Source organism: Colletotrichum costaricense, assembly GCF_030867565.1.
Source record: "Colletotrichum costaricense strain IMI 309622 chromosome Unknown Scaffold_5.1, whole genome shotgun sequence".
NCBI lineage: Eukaryota > Fungi > Ascomycota > Sordariomycetes > Glomerellales > Glomerellaceae > Colletotrichum > Colletotrichum costaricense.
The window spans coordinates 1,027,334-1,046,102 of record NW_026848234.1 but is presented as its reverse complement, the minus strand read 5'-3'; the positions used below and the strand labels follow the sequence as shown (position 1 = coordinate 1,046,102).

General features: G+C 54.0%; 8 protein-coding genes across 8 annotated transcripts, besides 1 other annotated feature; 4 read left to right on the top strand and 4 right to left on the bottom strand.

The window, feature by feature from the left end:
- Positions 1–199: 199 nt before the first annotated feature.
- On the top strand, positions 200–496 carry CCOS01_05493 (uncharacterized protein; the record flags this gene model as incomplete). The annotated part of the gene is made up of 1 exon (XM_060453672.1): positions 200–496. The coding sequence occupies one exon, from the start codon at positions 200–202 to the stop codon at positions 494–496; it is 297 nt and encodes a 98-aa protein (XP_060315444.1).
- A 1,589-nt stretch (positions 497–2,085) lies between these two features.
- Positions 2,086–2,160: a sequence feature (Short protein (CCOS01_05492, KAK1530389.1) was converted to a misc_feature.).
- Positions 2,161–3,538: 1,378 nt separating this feature from the next.
- CCOS01_05490 (uncharacterized protein) lies at positions 3,539–4,519 on the top strand (the record flags this gene model as incomplete). The annotated part of the gene is made up of 3 exons (XM_060453670.1): positions 3,539–3,586; positions 3,884–4,072; positions 4,298–4,519. The coding sequence occupies 3 exons, from the start codon at positions 3,539–3,541 to the stop codon at positions 4,517–4,519; spliced, it is 459 nt and encodes a 152-aa protein (XP_060315442.1).
- On the bottom strand, positions 4,021–4,341 carry CCOS01_05491 (uncharacterized protein; the record flags this gene model as incomplete). The annotated part of the gene is made up of 1 exon (XM_060453671.1): positions 4,021–4,341. The coding sequence occupies one exon, from the start codon at positions 4,339–4,341 to the stop codon at positions 4,021–4,023; it is 321 nt and encodes a 106-aa protein (XP_060315443.1).
- Positions 4,520–7,659: 3,140 nt separating the features above from the next.
- Positions 7,660–8,004, bottom strand: CCOS01_05489 (uncharacterized protein; the record flags this gene model as incomplete). The annotated part of the gene is made up of 1 exon (XM_060453669.1): positions 7,660–8,004. One exon carries the CDS (start codon positions 8,002–8,004, stop codon positions 7,660–7,662), a length of 345 nt encoding a protein of 114 aa, XP_060315441.1.
- Positions 8,005–12,568: 4,564 nt separating this feature from the next.
- CCOS01_05488 (uncharacterized protein) lies at positions 12,569–13,097 on the bottom strand (the record flags this gene model as incomplete). Its single annotated transcript, XM_060453668.1, has 2 exons — positions 12,569–12,670; positions 12,732–13,097. The coding sequence occupies 2 exons, from the start codon at positions 13,095–13,097 to the stop codon at positions 12,569–12,571; spliced, it is 468 nt and encodes a 155-aa protein (XP_060315440.1).
- Positions 13,098–13,196: 99 nt separating this feature from the next.
- Positions 13,197–13,292, top strand: CCOS01_05487 (uncharacterized protein; the record flags this gene model as incomplete). The annotated part of the gene is made up of 1 exon (XM_060453667.1): positions 13,197–13,292. One exon carries the CDS (start codon positions 13,197–13,199, stop codon positions 13,290–13,292), a length of 96 nt encoding a protein of 31 aa, XP_060315439.1.
- Positions 13,293–13,423: 131 nt separating this feature from the next.
- Positions 13,424–14,236, bottom strand: CCOS01_05486 (uncharacterized protein; the record flags this gene model as incomplete). The annotated part of the gene is made up of 2 exons (XM_060453666.1): positions 13,424–14,043; positions 14,101–14,236. The coding sequence occupies 2 exons, from the start codon at positions 14,234–14,236 to the stop codon at positions 13,424–13,426; spliced, it is 756 nt and encodes a 251-aa protein (XP_060315438.1).
- A 785-nt stretch (positions 14,237–15,021) lies between these two features.
- CCOS01_05485 (WD repeat domain-containing protein) lies at positions 15,022–16,531 on the top strand (the record flags this gene model as incomplete). The annotated part of the gene is made up of 2 exons (XM_060453665.1): positions 15,022–15,239; positions 15,313–16,531. 2 exons carry the CDS (start codon positions 15,022–15,024, stop codon positions 16,529–16,531), a joined length of 1,437 nt encoding a protein of 478 aa, XP_060315437.1.
- Between the last annotated feature and the right edge of the window lie 2,238 nt (positions 16,532–18,769).

Here is an 18,769-nt window from a genome sequence, read left to right as displayed (position 1 = left end):
GGTGTCGGCACGAGGTACTCGGTACGCTTGCTCGACGGAGTAGGTATCCTTTACTCTAATGTACGATGGCGGGTTGGGTGTGTAGACTCGGATGTAGGGTGCGAGAGGAAAAGTTGGAGGCAAAGGCAGAAAACGGGCACCACCCGTCCCAAGGCGGTCTGCTTTTGGTGGCCTGGTCTGACTCTTGTTGACTACCCGTATGCAAGTACCTATCCTTCTCTTCGGTCCTCTATGCTTCTTGGAGCTCTGGAGCTTGGCCGAGGGGTACGCGATGTGGTATCTGAAAGTATCGCAAGCTCCTGGATGTGTGTGGGATGCGGTGGCGACAGGGGTGAGAGTGACTGAGAGAGACAAGGCAGGGAGTTACTTTCGCGACAAGTCCATCAGTCTTGGACTCTTCCGCCGGAGAAAAGAGAGTAGGAGAGAGAGAGAGACAGAGAGGACCACCTGGGAAATCCAATCGACCCTGCCAAGTCGAAAAGTCTCAGAAAGCTAGCAGGGCCAAGGGGGGGTCTATGAAAAATAGCAAGGGTGGGTTAGGAGGGACGAGAAGGGGGGATAAAAGGAAAAAAAAAAAAAAAAAGAAAAAGAAAAAACCGCAGCAGCAGCGCGGCGACTTTACACTATCTGGATAAGTCTAGGATTGGGGGAGTCGAGCTAGGACGAGGGATCTTCGTGAGCGAACGAGGGGGGGTGTGGGTGTGTGTGTCTCCAGTACTGTTCCCTCTACCGTCTACAAGTAGGTACCGATTACTCCGCAGCACGTCGTGGTCCTCATCGTAGTCGTTCTTGGAGTTTGCTTTGCGCGGTGTGGGAAAAATGAAGACGAAAGGAGGGGCGTGTCCTTAACATCCCCCCATCGACAGCCTCCGCCGTTTCTCCCACGCGCGCCGCCCTGGAAATGGACGTGAAAGAGGGTGGAAGTGCGTGCGTGCGTGCGTTCCTAGTGACATGGGGGGTTGGAGCAAGCGCGTGTCTTGCGTGTGAAGCTGCTGCTGGCCCGACTTGATCTGCTTCCTCCCACAGCCTACGTACAGGTAAATCCTCATATACACGCGCATGTACAGACAGAGGTATGGTACTCCTCGTGTACTGTGCCGCGAAGAGTACCGTTTGGGTTGAAGCACGTATGCCCCAGTCGGTATGCTTGTCTTAGGAAGTCTTCCAACAGCCTGGGAATCTGTTCTTGTGTTGCCGATGGCTTGCTCGGTCGTTTGGTCGCTTGCTGAGAAACTGCACTGCGTACCTGGGCGGCGGATATGCGGTGCTAAGCATAGTAGCTAGAAACTCTCTTCTCCCACATCAACCACGCGCACACGAACAGAATGCCTACACTTGCGCAGCAGTCAGGGCTAGTCGTACGGATACTGCGGTAGCGACAAGTTGGCGACTGTCAGGGATGGGTAGTGCCCGGCTAGCAGACCGACTCAAGGCATTCCCCAATGCCATTCCCATTCCCATTCCCGACACCACTTCCCAAGCTTGTTTGGATCCGATGCAGCACCAGTTCTCGTCGGCTTTCCAAGGCACACTGCCAGTTCCGGACGGGACGCGCCGCACGGAGATGCTGTCGGGAGCAAAGGGGGGGAGGGGGCCCGGCGCGCGAAAGACTCATGGATAACCGAACCTCAGAGACGAGACCATTTTCATGCTCTCTCTTTCTCTCTCCTGGTTTTTTGCCATTCTCTCCGAATCTCTCGGTGTGTTCCGTCCGATACTTGCTCATGGAGTCATGGACCGGCGCATTCTGGATCATACTCCATGCCAGAGTGCCAGACAACTGGGGAAAAGTGGTCACGGGATTCGAGAAGGAAATTTGCTTTTCAGCAACGGCCGTGCAAAGGAATGTCCAAGTTCCGCTTTTTCTGGGGCTCTGGTCCCCCTCTTGTCTTGTCTTGATCATTACGTCGCTGGTGGTCCACGAGGGGCCAGCTGGCCGGTGTAATGTACGGTGAGCTGACGTATGGTTGCGGTGTGATAGCAAGATGGCAGGTCCTTGCAAAAGAAGGGTCTGCTGTATTATTAGGTTTTCTTTCGGTTTGGAAACCCGCGGGCGTGCGATGCGATGCTATGCGAAGGAACGGGATGGGCAGGCAAACAAAACGAGTGCGGAGCAGCGACATGCAATCCATGCTCCAACTCGCCCAAGCAGTCAAGTAGTATCCGTTCGCAGTGCGCCGCCTCGACTCGTCACTTGACCGCTGCGTTGTGCTGTACTTTGCTTTGCTGTGCTGCTTGCTGCCATGCCGGTGCTGCTGCGCGCAAGATACTATCTTTGGTGCTTCGCGGGTGCCGACCGCTAGACTGGGCCACGGTTGGATTGGACGAGGCTGTTCGTGGCGGGCGTGGCGGACGTGGCGGGCAATTCTTCCCAACACTTTGCCATCCTCAAGTGATTCGACGTGAGTCGTGAAGAGAAACAAGCGTCGACGTTATTTTAGCGGCTTGAATGTCGTACACAGGGCCCTTCCTTGGTGGCGGGCGCGAGGCGAAGAGTACCAGGGGGAGTGCAAAAAGCCTCTTTTTTTTTACTCTCCCTTTCTTCGTCGCTCTCTTTCAACCTCTCTCATTATCTCTCTTCATTTCTCGCTCGCTCGCTCGCCCGTCCCCCCAGGTCTGGGGTTGACCCTAAATCTGACGAATAACGTTCCCCATCGGCGATATAAAACCCAAATGCATGGACGAAAAGGCCCGTTCGTTTGCTGACTACGTCAAAGTCAAGGCGGAAAAGGCCGGAACAGAAGGGCTGAAGATCGGAGCTGGCCTCCGTCACCGTGACTGACGAATGTCAAGAGAGAGAAACATGGTGTGGTGGGCGCGATGTTGTCGCAGGACGGACGAAAGTATGCGACTCGCCAAAGTCAAACCAGAGCCAAGCCGGCTAGTTGTTGGCAAGCATCTTTTGATAGTGTGGGATACGGATACTGTATGTCGAACTGCTGCCCAGTAGTAACGATTCATTCGCAGAGACGGTGAACCGTCTTAGAGCAGAAAACTCGCTCCGACGCCGTGGTCCAAGGGACCGGTACCTGGGAAGCACGGAGGGTGCCTGGAAAGACTCGGAGCGCCGAGGGACCTGCCTTGCTCGCGCTCGACTGGGGTGACTGAGCCTTGATGTCGGTCTGAGCAGCTTTTTGGAGATGTGGGATGAGATGGGATGGGAGGGGTCCTCGGCAGGCGGGCGAGGGACAGGGGGTGTGTGGAAAGCAAAAGATGACACCAGCTTGTCCAGATTTGCTTGTTGTTTGTTGGTGCGAGTGGTGGTCTGTGATGCCTTTTTTTTTTCCTTGCTCGAGGATGGAGGGATGGAGGGGAGAGGTTAGGTTAACCACTACCGAAGTCACTCACGAGCGGAAGAGCCAGTAGAGCTGAGGGTGGTGGGCAAAGTCCATTTGCTCGCTGGTGCCCGCTTGAGAGGAAGTAAGGGAGCAAGGATGAATGCTGCCCGTCAGTCGTGGTTAGCTGCCGAAATGGAGGTGAGGGGCCCGAGACAGACTGACAGAAGCAGTCTTGCCTGCGGATTGCCCGCCCTATCCTGATGTCGGCGGTGACGGAGAGGCCAAACTTTGAAGAAAGTGTGTGTACGGTATGTGTGTGATGAGTGCCAGCCGAAGGTTGGCGAGAGTACGGTAGAGTTGGCCAACAGAGTTGAAGTCCAAAAGCGTGCTGTACGGATACGGGTATCGCCGCCTATCATCGTCGACATGCTCGTGTATCCGTACGTGATTCCGTCCGTTGATATGTACCAAGAATGTCTTCCATCACGCTCATGGGTGCTCTTGTTCTGCTACCCACTAGGGGCGCGATGTTTGCTCTTGGTCTGCTGACCAGCTGGCTGTTTGAGTCTGATTCTGATTCTTGGTCCTAGTCTTGCACGTCTTAGGTCTCGTCGCAACACTTCAAGCCTCTTCTGGACAATGGCGGCCTTCGCAACGGGGTCGATGGAGCTGTTGGAGCTCTTCCCTTGCGGGGCGCAGTAGAAAGGCCGCTCCTGTCGGCCGGGACGGTCAAGACTTCAAGTCACCTGGGCGGCAGCGGTGGCCTCGACAAGCGACACACAAGTGTACTCGTGGTGCGGTGACGTCGCAGTGAGAGAACCAGGTAGCTTTCAAGTACTGTCAGCCCCTCACTTTCTTTTGGAGGGGTGGATCGCTGGCCGACAGTCCGCGCCGAAGGTCCGCGTACTCGATACCGCTTTGCCTGGCGGTTGAGGCGCAACATGCGGCACACCTCGAATGCGCCGGCTCGTACTCGATACATCAGTCTGCGATTCATGGCTGACCTCTGGTATACACAGTACACGGAAGAGCAGACCATTGTCGGGCAGCTCATGTTCCACATCAATGCTCATCGGTTCTGCAACATGATCTTGGTCTCTCCGAACCATTCGACTCCTGAGGAACCACTCGAGCGCACCGACTTTCAACTTGAGCAGATCGTGGGGCCTCAAGTCTTCAATACGCGCCGTGAGTCGTCTGCAATTCGGCAAAGAGGAACCCATCGCTGTGGAGCTGGTTAGTGGGTTTTGACCCCAGAACGGTTTGAAATTTTCTTTCTTCTCCCCCACCCTCAAGTCGCGGTGGTCCCCCCTCTTCCCACCTCTACGGTTTTGTAGTTTGTGAGGACTTCCAATGAGCATCGAATGCTGCCCTGTAACTTCCAGAAAACAGAGGAAAGTGTCTCGGAGTTTGTTGGCTGTCACTTGTGGGTGGTGTAACTCCTTGCAGCAGGATCCGTTGCTTGTCTGGCTGAGAGCTTGTCAAGACTTGTGAAGATGGCGATTGCTCCATCTCGAGTTGACTCGTTCTCTTGTCAAACCCCTTCAACCTCGACATAATTCGAATGGGAGGGCAACAGCGCCAAGGGACCATTTTGCGTGCTCGGCAAGTGATAATCGCCTCAAGTCCGTCCCGGATTCGGACTCGGCAGCACCGGCGAGCTTCAAAGGCACGTGGAATCATCGGCCGTGTGTCGAAAGTCTGTCCATATCGACAGAACCAAACATTGGTTATTTGTCGTGTCGTCTGTAACAAGGTTTCGTGAGGCAACGTGGGCCAGGCACGCTACCATGTTGCCCTCTTGTCCAGGTACTGTGCATTGTCTCGCTTACTACTCTGAACGGAGGTCCTTTGCGCATCATTACACAGCGCGAATCCGTCACTGTACGACATCGACATTTCTGTCATTGTCGGTGCGCAAGTGCGTCATGTCCAACACTTCAGGCTCGAGCTTGGACATGCAGTTGCAGGTACAGCCACCTTGTCTCTGGATGCTTGTCCCAAGAACATGTCGGAGGCCGAAAACCCCATCGACGAGCCTCGGATTATCGATAATTGACAGCTCATCGGGGGCTTTTTGGGGCTGCGGCGGCCAACGCGAGATAGCTGCGTGCGACAGATGCGAGTGCTGATATAAGATGCGGCGGATATGGTCCGCAAGTACATGGCTTAGTACCCTCCAGCCTCGAGCGAAAGAGCGGCCCCCTCCGACTTACTCCAAGTTCATTGCCGCATCTTGCTTGTTAGTGAGAGGCTCGTCATCCAGCAGGGGGGATGAGAGGAGAGAGAAAAGAGCCACGCCTCCAAATCTCCTTAGCTTCGAAAACGGGTCAAAGGCTACCGAGCCCAGCCCGAGCGCAAGGTACCGAGGAAAATCCTGTGGAAGATCCCTACCTCGTCCAGCGACTGGCATTTGGGGTATGGTCAACGTGACCAGCGCAAAGCAGCCGACTCTAGTACAAGCGCGCTTTTAGTCGTGACAACTCTGCGTGCGAGGCTGGACAAGTGAGGCGTGCGGTCGTCAGTGGTATCACGGGACATGGTGGCATGCAAGCGGTGTGCCGCTCTGGCAAAAATATTGCTGAGGTCGTCGTCATAGCCATAGCAATTGTTGCCAGTCCCGATCACAAATTTATCACATCCATAAATCCCCACCAATGCCTAGCCACTCGTCGTACGGATAGTGTAAAGCAATTTACAACGCCGTTACGCCAATGAACTGTATTCAAGCTTGTTCCCTGGGCGGGCTGTCGGCATCTCCATTTCGTTGTCGGGAGTCATGGAAGCACCCGTCGCACTCGAACCGTCTCAATAAATGCCCGACTGTGGTCTCTGAGAGATAAATGCGACCCCATGGCCTGGGGCTACGTCCGAAAGGGGCACAACCGAGTAGCCAGTGAAGTGTGCCCTCGAGATATTCATGGCAAACAGCTGTAACAGGAGGTACTCGTTCTCTGCCAGCTGTGTTGCAGGGTCCTCACAAGGCTTTCCCTGGAAGTCTTCAGCAACACCCAAAAATAAGTAGTACATATCTTTTTCTCCTCTGCCGCTGCCGATATCAGATATAATAGAACGTACCCCATGCCTTGGTTAATGTGCGTTCGCAGCGGTTGCGGCCTCTCATCGAGGACAATAAGATTGAAAGTGCCGAGCGTCTCTCTTGCGAACAAGGGCAAAGGCGGTTGAGCTGGTAAAATGATGTCGGAGTTCGCTCCGTTGGCAGTGCCTGGTCACTTGTCTTCTCCAAAGTCCCCGGGCTCAACGCTGGGCAGAATACCTCACGGCCGGGCCCTTCGAGATGAGATCACTTCGCCAATGATTTAGGTTTCCGGCACCCAGGCTTCTCACATAAAGTCCAATAAACACCGTTTGCTGCCATGAATGACTGGACGGTTTTGATATGTCAATCGACCGTGCAAGTGACACAAGATATGAGCCGATACGACCCACCCAACAAGGCGCCAGCGTTGTTTGATGACATCCAGCTTCGTCTCGTATCTGAGAGACTCCATCAAAAGGACAAAGTCGCCTGCCAATATTGCTTTCAAATCAGTCACCGCCTTTTGTAGCCTGCGGTCGTGAGTAGAGTTCTTGATCTGCAGACGCTGACGACCATCAGTGGGCCGGTGTGGTTGACGACGATGGCTATACGTCCAAATTGGCTGGTTCCTATTAGGTTCCAAGTCTAATCAGCAGAACGTTGTTAGTCCACAAACCCCCGCCATGTCAGTAAGCTTGAGGTCATAAATCCTCATTTCGTCAGAGGATTACGCACAATTCCGCGCTGGCTGCAACTGCCGCAGCATAGGCGGCTGCTCGCCCCTGGGGTTTCGTTCGGGAAACGGTGAGTAAACTGTCGCGTCGCGAGATGTGCTGGCTAGATCTGTAACCGTATCACAACTTTCCTCTTGGGCTGCCATGATCGCCAAGTAAGGTTCTGGGGCGCAGATGTTATCCTGTGAAATCCTTACCCTCGATGAGAGTATCACTTGCTTTGTATGTATGGCTTCAGCTCCTCTATCCCAAAGTGACTGAATGATCTTCGGGCTCAACCTGTTGCCTACCCAGAAGCCGCTATAGGCAGACGCTGCACAATGACAGCCATCGAAGCAGCTATTCCGTTCTGCACCAAGTAGCGGACAGGGCAGTATCGGGGATGGGGTGACTTTGACTCGAAGGTTGCATTGCTAGGCTGTTCCCTGTAGCATAAGCCTGCCGACTTGCTCTCAACGTCCGTGGGCTTAGCTGCAGGAAGCCGTGCAGAAGGGCGGCGCGGCGGCATTATGAGCTGCGTATCAAGCACGCCGGACAGGTAGGGTCCTGGGCAAAGCGTCCGAGCACAAGCCCACCATGAGGTTTCGAGACAGGAAGTCGATGTCTCTCATCCATTATTGTGCAAGAAAGGATACAGTGTCGTCAGAGACAGCATGACGGGCGCACACAACCACCAGAAGTCTGTGGCAGACTTATCCGCGAAGGTGCCCTTGTAGGGATAGCAGGTCGGCGAGTTGCGCCGGGGAAGACGGAAGCTAGACTTCTGTTCGTCTCGTCTCAAAACTGCCCGTAGTGTAGTGTAGAGCGGCTCGACCAAATGCGAGGCAGCCGTTGGGCGGTTAAGGAACTCAAAGGCGTGTCCACGAAGGAAGTGGCTGTCTTCCATGGAACGCGGGATGCGGGGAACAAATCTAGTTGGAGGATCGACAGGGTTCGCCTTCAATAGTCGCATTGACGACCGAAGTTTGTCCTCCACGACGCCTGCCGCTGTTCCTGACTGACCCGAAACTAGCCTGCCGTGACTGCTTCGAAGTCCGCACAGCCATTGTTCTTCATCTCCATGGGGGGGGGGGGGGGATGTGATATTCGTAATGGCTGATGACTTGGGCGGGAGCCGCCACACATAGGCGACGTGCATGCCCGGCTGGCATCGCCTTCGGCAGCAAGCCTTGCAGCTTGGATCAGTATCGGTGATTGCGAATGAGCTCCTTCTCCGATTCTGGCTGGTGCGGTCGCTTTCCCAAAGGGCCCAAAAGAGCAACCCGAGGAGATGTTGGAGGTTCGGAGATTGGTGCACCGCCGACTGGAGACGAAGGTTTACCAGGGTTTGCTAGGGTATCTGAGAGAACCAGGCGGCCATGTCGCAAAATTCAACGCATTGTAGATAAGACGCAGGCGGCAAGCCTCTTGAGTCCTTGACTCCTCATTCTCTTGATGCTCCGGGCGGCGGCAGGCGTCGGCTTGGTGCGTTAGAACGAACCTGTTCCACTGTTCCACAGAATACTACCGTTGTGCTGACGGTCGGTCTATCGAAAATGACATCTGAACATTGGCGATGAGAAGAACAGCCGTGCCGATTACGGCTTAGGTCGCAACGGGCGGGGTGGGATGGCCGTCGGAGGTACAAAGCACACCTGGCCTAGATATGTTGCACTGTTATCATAGGAGCGCCAGTCATATGGACTGTTTGGTTTCTGGCAATCCTGTTTTGAGGCCAGCTTGTGTTGCCGCAGAAGGTTTTCTTTCAGCCCAAAAACTACCCGAGAGATTGCCTGAGCCGTAGGGCGCTCGCTCGTAAGGGAAATAATCGACCTTGTTCCCTGCAATATCCGATAGCTTATTCGTAGTTACTCTGAAGCGACGGTATGCGTATACACAGCTGCGGCTGAAAAGCGAGGATTTACTTCCATTAGACGGATAGGTGAGGGTTGAAAGCCAATCCGTAGGATTAGAGTAACAGCGCAGACCCGCTGGGTGCCCCTCGCTTTTGTCATTTCTCAGGATCTTTCGGTCTGCAGCGCACAGGACCTGTTCTCCGAACCTTGTATCAAGATGCCTTCGGATTTCAACAGCAACCCCTCAGGTTTTGGGCCGTTGTGTTCTCACGAGCTGACACACCAGGCTGCCCACAAGCAATGACACCTTCAAATCTGATAATCAAAACGCGCTTTCCTGACTCTTGAAGAATTCGGAACCTCGGTTGGCGGTGTAAGATATTCGACAGTGGTCCGAGCTTGGTTCATTTTCCGATCACGCACTTTAATCAGGCCATTATTCGTACTGTCACACCGAGACCAAGGATCAACATTGTTCGTCTTGACCGGTCAAACTAGCAGGCGTCTCCGGTAGTTTCCTTACGAGTTCCGTGTGTGCGAGTTGGCCAGTCAAGAGACTCGAGACGTGGTCGTTAGAAAAGGCTTCGTGACTTGAGCTGTGGCAATGCTTTTCGGCCGGCATTGCGTCGATCATCCCGAGCTGCGTTGGGGGCCCTCGCATATCATTCGAAATTTCAGAGGCAGCGCCACAGGCGGGAAGGCAAGCACCGCAACGGGAACGGAGCGTGTTGTGTCTTAGAATAGCAGCCGCATTGCTTGCTGAACCAGTCTTCTTTGCAAACAAGCGCCTGGAATTCACGTGCCTCCTACCGCAGGCGGCTGACACGTATGTCGGTCAAGAAAATCGCACCAGCTGGAAGCCACGTGGCGCAGGTGCTTTGTTGATAGAACTTCGCCCTCAAGGTTACTTAAAACGTTCTAGGCAGTTGTCGGAAACGACAATGACTTGTGTGAGTACATACTGCCGTGTATTCGGTACGTCCAGCTTTCATAGCGTCCGGGCCGAATCAGTTCCCCGTCGAAGAACGCTTCTGGCGTTCCGTTGCTGGAGACAATTTCCAATTTAGATCCGGGGCCAAGAGCTCGAGAAGGTTGAACCGCCGTTCCATCCCCCGAGACTAAGATCAAGTAGTCGCTTAGCCAGAAGCTGAAACGAAGCCACCGTCATAATGAAGGGGATTGCTCCATCCAGTCACGTCGAGATCCTGGACATGAGGTTGGCACGTCGGATCCATCGGTGGGCTGTCGGTGAGCATGGACATATTGCAACACGGTGGCCGTTGGTCCAGACAGTTGTTAATTTTTTTTGGCGTGCTCCGCTTCTTCCTTTGCTTCCTTTTTCTTCAACTCGTCGGTAGATGCCGGTCTGGCAGTCTGACAGACATCGTCCCCATTCTCCGTGCGTATATTAGGTGGCCACGAAGTCCAACGGCCGGGGAAATTTGTCAATGACAAGCTGGAAAGGAGATACTAGCGCTAGACCGGGATAGGCACTCTTCTGGCTGTAACAGAGTACATCCTTTTTTGCGAACGATCTGCCGTGATATTCTTCAACGAAATCCTGGCCCCTTTTGCAGTGTTTCGAGCCTTCGAGGGACAGTGGCCCCAGTGCTACCAGCGATGAAGAGTACTGAGCGGTGCGGTACACGTGTTAGTGAATAATACGACCATGTCTGATCGCGTCGCCTCCGGTTCATGCTTATCATATCCGAAGATCTCTCAAGCTTGCGCAGTCCGCCATGAAAGCCCTTCGCGGTCTAGGGGAATCCTTAAGTGAGGAATACTTTTGCCTAATACAGCTATTGCACGCAGTATCCGTATGCAGGTCGAAAAAGTTGTTGGCACAAGCGATGTGTTGCCAACTACAACATCGGTGTACCGTTGCATCATCAGTCACATGACGAGAGCGACACCGAAACTGTGATACGCCCCCTTGCGGATCGCGTGGCCCTCAGGGATAGATCAAACTCCAAGTTGAGCCTGATGCCTGAATGTTGCAAATCTAGGTGGGAAATGTCATCAAGCAGCCCAAGGGTTCTGCTGTGCGAGGACTGTCAAGCGGTCAAAGCGGGTTGCACATGGCTGAACAGACTTTCGTCGCAAGGTCGACGAATGTTGATCTCGATGCCCAACCACAACCATGAACGGCGTTTCCGACTTCCATCTCTATTGCGGACGGCACAATGCCTTGTTCTGATAGTGTACCCCTAAATATCTCCGCCGGCCTAGTGTCGCCGCCAGAGGCAAATTTTTCGTGTTCCAGTTTACACACAGCGGGCGCCGAAAAGGGGTTCTGTTACGTTGCAGCGCAGGCCATGCTCAGTGCTAACAGCTGAGGTGGGTGGACCGCAAGAGCAAGATTCTACTGTGTATATCGTCCAGATTGCCAGAGGCACAGAGCTCACGGAACTGACTTTTCTTGTGTTGCAAGGGAGTCAAGCCGATCTCCGATTTCCGATTTCAACCAAAGCCCTGGTCGCGATACGCCAAGCTGGATTGAGATTTCCTTTTCTATGTGTCGGGGGGTCCTGGGGCTTGCCCTCATCGGCTCTCAAAATTTCTTCTGATGCGTGTCATTGGGCATTGTAAGTAGGTTGCTCAAAATTGGCGAACATGACAATGTGTGAGCCTGATATGAGTGCGGTCTTGCACAAGCATGTCCGGCATTAGAATCGAACTCGCTAACTGACAGAACATGTGTGCTGAGCCCATCGCGCATTCCGATATCAGCGGCAAAAATAGAGTCTGAACCCTTCAGTGAAGCTCTCCCGGAGCGGGTGAGGTGATCGGGTGACCTGCCGGATGAGACCCCCACACCGGCAGCCGGACATCTAGATCCGTACCCGCCTCCATTCCGGTCCGGTGTGTCGGATGCGACCCCAAGTCGGAGCGAGGCACCAACCGTGTACGAAAGCGGTCAAACAGTGTTGCTTAGTAAGCTGCGTCTGTGAGACTCGGGCGGTGTTCTGTTCATGCCTGAACATATGCCTTCGTAACGACTGAACTTGGTTTGGATGACATTCTACAGCATTCGCTGTCCTCATACTTCGTCACCTTGTCGTCTTTCAGTGAACCGATGGCCGGTTATGCACTGAGAGCTGTCCCGAAGGCCAACAGTATGTATGCATACCCCAGTAAAGCCGGGGAGTCGGCCATATCACCGAAATGGAGTCTCTCGCTTCACATTGAGGACGTACGATTTGCGATCCGTTGTGATATAAGATTCTCAGTTGAGTACCAATGGCTCTCAGGGGTAGAATCATTGGGCGGACGTATGTTCCATACCTGCAGAATTAAGAGTTGTCATCAGCGTCAGGATTGTGCGATGTCTAGATTTCTTTCCCCTGAGGCTTGACGTGTAATGTATTCAATCTCGACGGCAGTTGGTTACAGGTATGAGCTCTGCGGTCTATGGTGAAAGGTCGCTGACGGTGGGCGGAGAGATTGTGCCGACGCCATTTTCCATCGCCTGCTCTGACTTGGTATCGACGTAGACTGCCAAGGTTTGAATGGGACTTTCACCCCGACCTCGCACTCTTCTCTTTCTATGCCGACATGAGTCAAATTGTGAATGACCCTGGGCTGCTCCCCTTGTTTCTGCTGCGCTTCGTAAACTTGACAAGAAAGCCTTTCGTCTAGTCCTAGAAATAGACTACATAGCGCCTAGCGTCGCCAGCTGCTTCAATTCGTCAAAATTCGCTCGAGCATAGATGATGTCGTACCAAAGCGGTCGACAGCAGACGGTTGGCGCGCAAACTGGTGGGTATGGCAGGCGCTGAGAGTCTATCGCAAACAAATCTTAGTTTCTGTTCCGAGTCTTGGTGGGTATCTTGCTAAGCGAAACCTGTGTTCCAACAAACTTCATCGGACTTGGCCACGATGTATTTCCTCCATACAAAGTTGCGGAAAAAAGAAACTGGAACCCACGAGAAATACATAGATACAGCGGGACACTCATCCGTGGTAGGCAAGATAAGCCTGCTATGTCTCTTGAACAAACGAAAGGAGAAAACATGCGGCGTTGTCGGGCGTAGAGCGTTTGCGAGGTCAGGGCCAATCCGTCAATGAGCCGGTTGTTCCAAGCGCTCCATGTGTGGGATCGAGACAGCTTAGAGGTTAGATGGCAGATCCTGGCAGTGACTGGGTGTCTAGCGGCGGCTGATTCGATGGGTGCTTCATTATGGAACGGCCTTCTGCATTCGGTCATCATTGAGATATGCCGTCGCTGACCACGCCCGAATATTCATGTCGAGCGTGCCGTGGATCTTGTGACCGACATATTTGCTACTCTTTCTTACAAGAGCAAACAATGAACAAGGCTGTGCAAGTCCACAACTGTCCCCGTGCACGCAAGTACCAGATGCCGAGTTGCCGTGTCTCGATGGCTCACCCGATCGCTAAATGAGGATCCATACTTGTTCCGGGTTGCTGGCAACGGTCGCCAAGTGCAAAAGTGCCAGCAAGTCGAGCGGTGACAAGGGTTTGGCGGGGAGTGTTGGAACCAACATCTCGGAAAGTGAGAGATCCAGAGAGGTTCTAGGCATTATCGGGATCGCTCAGTTTTTGTCGTTTGGTTGCCCTTTTCCAGGACCCAACGTCAGCGAAACCGACATGGGCTGTCTCCCGGCTCACGTGTCCGAGCACAGGATAAGTTGGCGTGTTGGTCGCGGCGCGTGGTTCTTGATACGTCGGGTTGCTGTCCTCGGGTAGTTGGAGGCCCTCGGTGAAGACCATGTCTCCTTTGCTTCCTAAGACGTCTCTGCCAGCCTCTTCGAGCAAAATGCCCAAGGCGATTAAGGCCGACTCATCCATACTTCTCTCGTCAATATTGCGAGCGCCAACTTGGTACGAAAGATTGCGCTTTGGGCCGCCAAGGGCAGAATAAAAGTAGCTCGCATAGGTGTGTACGGATTTGAGAAGATCAGAATCCGGCAGGGATGTGCGACCACCGTCTGTGAGGTTCCGGTCATGTGCCATGTAGACATCGAACTCGGCAAAGCGCTCGGGTGCTGACTTGCGACGGAACAGAACCTCCTCCGGGGCTAACGCGGAAGCGTTGATGGGATGTCTAGTCAGCCTGGGCGGTTTGGAGCTGGCGTGAGGCGTCTTCTCATCTTGAACAGCGGCATTCAATGCGGTGTCAAATATGATTCTTCCTGGTAGTGAGTTGGTACTAATTCAGATAGAGAGGCCTAGGCTTGGGTCATGCTTACCTGCAACAGCATCGTAGACGCTGGCATGTCTTTGCGACCGCTTAGCTTCTTCTGGTGGACGTTGAACAAGCTCAGGGCCATGTGCATCAGACTGGTCGTACATTTCTGAGCGCTGATCTGCCAGTTGTTCTTCCATGATGACAAGGTCTCTGGTTGTTCCCTCTGGTTGTTCCTCTATAGGTAAGTCCTGGGACGTTGTTGTCGCCGACGAAAGCTGGCATACAAAAACACTTGAGAGAGCGGAAGCGCCGAGTATTGTCTTGGTGGATGAATGATGGCACCTATACTCCGTAGTCGTTGGCTCTCGATACAACAGATCTGGTTCTCTGCAGCTGGCTAAAAAGAGGACGAGTATTGGGTTATCGTCTACGCCGTCGGTGGCACATGTCTTGAGGAAGTTATGAAGACGTTGGGGAGGGCGTTGCCTGAAAGACGAGAGGCAGATTTGAGTCTTTACCCTTCAAATTCAATTTCTCAAGTTGGGCAGGAATGTCCTGACCGACCTTGCCGTTCTTGCCCAGAGTCTGAGAGAATGGAAGGTTCTGAAGGGTGGGGCTCAAGTCCAGTCTGGCCAATGAACGGGCCTCTATCTGGTTCCTTCCTCTCTCCCAGGTGGGCAAGTGCACCTGGAAAGGCAACCGTCCGTAGGGCAGCCACAGGGTAGCCACAGGGGGTAGTTGCGCTGGACAGAGTCCATTGCTGACATCATCACCACTGTCTCTGGCAACCTCATCTTCCCATCCACCAGTCTTACCTGGTAGGTACCTTCCTTCGGTACCTCAGCCTTAGCCTCAGTCTCAGCCTCATCAACATCCCATGTTAAACTTCGACCAGACACCTTACGTCAAACTCGCCTGACATTCTCCAAAACGGCTTCTCATCTCGGGTCACCTTGTCACTTCAAGGCCCAGTCCCAGATGAATGCAGTCCCGTTTATTTGCCCGCTCAACAGGTGAGCTGAGCCCGGACGGCTTTGCGCAAGCGACCGCCTCGGGGCTCGTCCGATCCTTTGCCGCCGCTCCACAGCACCGGTTCGACGGAGAAGGAGCCGAACCCGAAGAAGAGGGCCGACATGTGAACCTTTGGGCTCACCGCATTGGTGTCAACGCACTGGCCTTGGACAAGTTTGATGGTCGTTTGTACGTATCTCACCTATCTACACTTCCACTCTCTACCGCTCTGCGTTTTCTAATACTAGATACTTCATGGTAGACTTCTTTCTGGCGGCGCAGACGGATCTGTGAAGCTCTGGGACCTTCATCAAGAGAGCAATCCTCACAAATCTCACATCTTTCAACCCATTGCCAATATTTCCCGGTCTATTGGAGATGAGACAAACGCCCACAAGCACGGCATTACTCATCTTGATTTCTACCCTTTCGACAACGAGGCCTTTCTCTCCAGTTCCTTTGACCGCTCGCTCAAGCTATGGTCTACTCAACGCATGACTGTATCCGCCAATTTCGATCTCAATGCCAATATCTACACCCATGCCACCAGCCCCATTGCCAATCATCTCTTGGTCGCCTGCGCGACCCAGCATTCGTCGGTTCGCTTGGTCGACCTCAGGTCAGGAACGTCGATTCGCTCGCTGGTAGCACATGGGGGCGCTGTTTTATCGGCAGCCTGGAGTCCTCGTCAGGAGCATGCTCTTGCAACCGGACATGTCGACGGGAAAGTCCGCGTCTGGGACATACGGCGCGCCTCTGGCTTGGTCGGCCAGCTCGATCAGGAGGATAGCCTCGGCATTGTACACCGCTTCGACCATGCCATGGCTTCTGGCCTTCATTGGAAGCGTATGCCTCATTTCCGCAACTCAGCTCGAGCTCACAATGAGGGTGTCAACGGCTTGACCTGGACCGACGATGGCAAGTACATCGTCTCAGCCGGCTTGGATTGTCGAATCCGTGTTTGGGATGCTGCTACTGGCGCGAATACGCTAGCTAGTTTCGGCTCCCTGATACAAAATCAACAGCCAAAGACCGTCAACATGTTTGTGACGCCCGCTCGTTTGACGCCATCACGTCGGGATCTCCTATTTTATCCCAACGAGCAAGAGATCCTGGTCATGGACCTACATGAGGGCACCCTGGTAACGCGTCTACGAGTTCCTGGACCTCATGCAGCGGCCGTATATCAGAACAATGGCTTGAATGTCAAGAATCGCACAATGAGTATGGTGTGGCGTGGTAGTGGTGGTTCCGGTTTGCAAAAGGGGCCTGTAATGGGAGGCGGGACCTCTTTTGGTGCCGTCTACACGGCTCACTTGGACGGCCAGATTCGTTCCTGGATGCCCCGGCTGCCCGGGCCTGAAGACGACGATGATACCCCGGATCCCCAGGATGCCAATGAGGAGGAAAGAAGTCGCAAGCGCAAGGCACTAGATGACGCCTTTAAGAGTCTCATGGGCAAGCAGATTACGTTTAGTTGACGCTGTCTGGCTTTGACGCCTCGTTGGTTCGTCCACCCCATTCAACCCCAATTTTAGACAAGAGAAGGGACTCTAGAGTCTCGTATTCGACATGGCCGATAGCAATAGCACTCATACCTCGGTGTCTACTGAAGGTCGTGTAGCTTGTATTTCTGAACCACGTCAGGCGCATCCGCATCCGCATCCGCCCTCTACTGAGGAGCTTACTGGGTGGCTTACTGGGAGGCTGAAACTCGTCATCACGTAGCCGCTATTCGTAGCTCCTGGGCTCTCCCATGCTTGTCAACTCGGACTTTGACATGCGAGAAAGGGGGGTGAGCCGACGACTTGTCAAAGCCAAAGGCCACCTCCTCAAAGGACTTACCTCTCTCTCAGCAGTGGTGATGTTACATTTTCTTTAGCGCTGCTATTCAGCTTCGTGGTAGACTACTTGGCAATCATGCTCGACACAAAACTCGTTGCGGCCTTGTGCTGAGGACAACCCGATAATCGAAAGTAGCGGGCCTAGTTGCACCCTCGAGTTGCCGACATCAGTACCATCGGCACTTCGTGCCTGTGGCGGCTACCATCTTCTAATTACTACACAGTCACCCTGTGGGGATCACTCGGATCATCACCGCCCAGATGTCCATGCATCAATAGCACCGCGCACCCCTCAATCAATCCATTGAACCATAGGAACACTCTGTGTAGTGCTGTTACATCGCCCCAGCTACCTCACATTGCAAGTATCCGTACAGGGCTGGAACAGGTCCATTTCGCCCTTTCGCCGCCCTCTTCTCCTCCGTCATTCGCCCGGCACTAGAGGCTCCCGACCTAACCTACCCCCGGCCAGCCCGGACCACACCGGAAGGCTTCCCCGTCGCTCCTTTTTCGACCTCCTGCATTAGCTCCCGCGCCGTCCCAGCATCATGGTTCTTAGAACGCATCTTACTCGCCGTGGAGGGGGAAGGCCTCTCGTTCACGCAACCAGATTTGTAGGACCGTGCAATTAAGCTCTTTTCTTCTTGGGGCTGGCTTAGGTGTGCATCGAGACGGGCAAATTAGCAAAACCCTCGGATGCGGCAGGGGTTGGTGAACCACCAGGGATCGGTCGGTGGTCAGTGGTCATGAGCGATCCAGAACACCACTATCGTCGGATCGGGACCTGGGGATGGGGGAGGGACAGACGGGGTTGTCGAAGATCAGATGCACGAAATGAGTAACCCGATGATTCGCAACAACAGCCGGGGGGTTCCCTCGACGTCAAAGCTGAACGTTTTGGTTTGTACTGGGCGAATTTGCCATTGCGGCCTAGTGGCTCAACGGCATCAAACATGTTATGGGCGCCTGGCTAGCCAAGTATTTGACAAAATCGAGGTCTGTCGTCCTCCGCCCATGAGGGCTAGTCGTCACGTCGTAAGAACCTGGCCACCCTGCCGTCCTTGGTTCGAATGCGTCTGCGGAAATCCGCTCTACTGCAAAGATGACGGTGCTAGCTCGCATAGCGCTGCGACGTCCAAACCTCACCGACTGTGCACCATCTCCTCGCCTTGTTACGCCCAGTCCATCCTATCCCCAAGACCCAATGGAAGATCGTCCCAAGCAACTCACATGGTCTCGCCTTCCTGCAAGCCAACCGTCCTACGCACGGCTTGGGCTATCAAACCCATGTGCCTTATACACTAGACATTTCTTTCCGTGCCAGCCCCACGAAACTATCCTCCCCCTGACTTGAATTAGCACGAGGCGGATAATGCAGGGGGCTCTTTTGCCTATATGCCTATGAATGCGGTATGATTGCCTCTCCCGCGTGCGCCGCCGCGTGCGCCCGAGCAAGAGGATCTACAGACGGCGTCAGAACATCATTTTCGGGGCCCCCACTTCCCTTTTTTCGATGGCGCGCTTCCAGGGGGTGGGCGAGGTAGGGCGCTCAAGCGTTCTAGATTCGATACTCCTACGACGCAAGCCCTGGGGGCGCTCTTGACTCGTGGGAAAGCGGGCGCGCCGGCTCGTGGTTTAGAAAAAGGAGGCCACGCTTGTGACGGTATCGAGATCGTGATTTGAGTAGGAGACGCAGAATGGCGCAAGAGGGTTCGGGTACTACATCCCGAAAGGACGTCATATCCCCTTCCTTCCCCCTTCCTTTCCTTCCCTCCTCTCGGAGCTGTGCCGGGGTGGTATTTGGAGTTCAAGCCGGCGGGATACTTGTGCTCCGACCCAGGAAATAGAAATGTTCGGGCGTGCAGCGGATTGGGG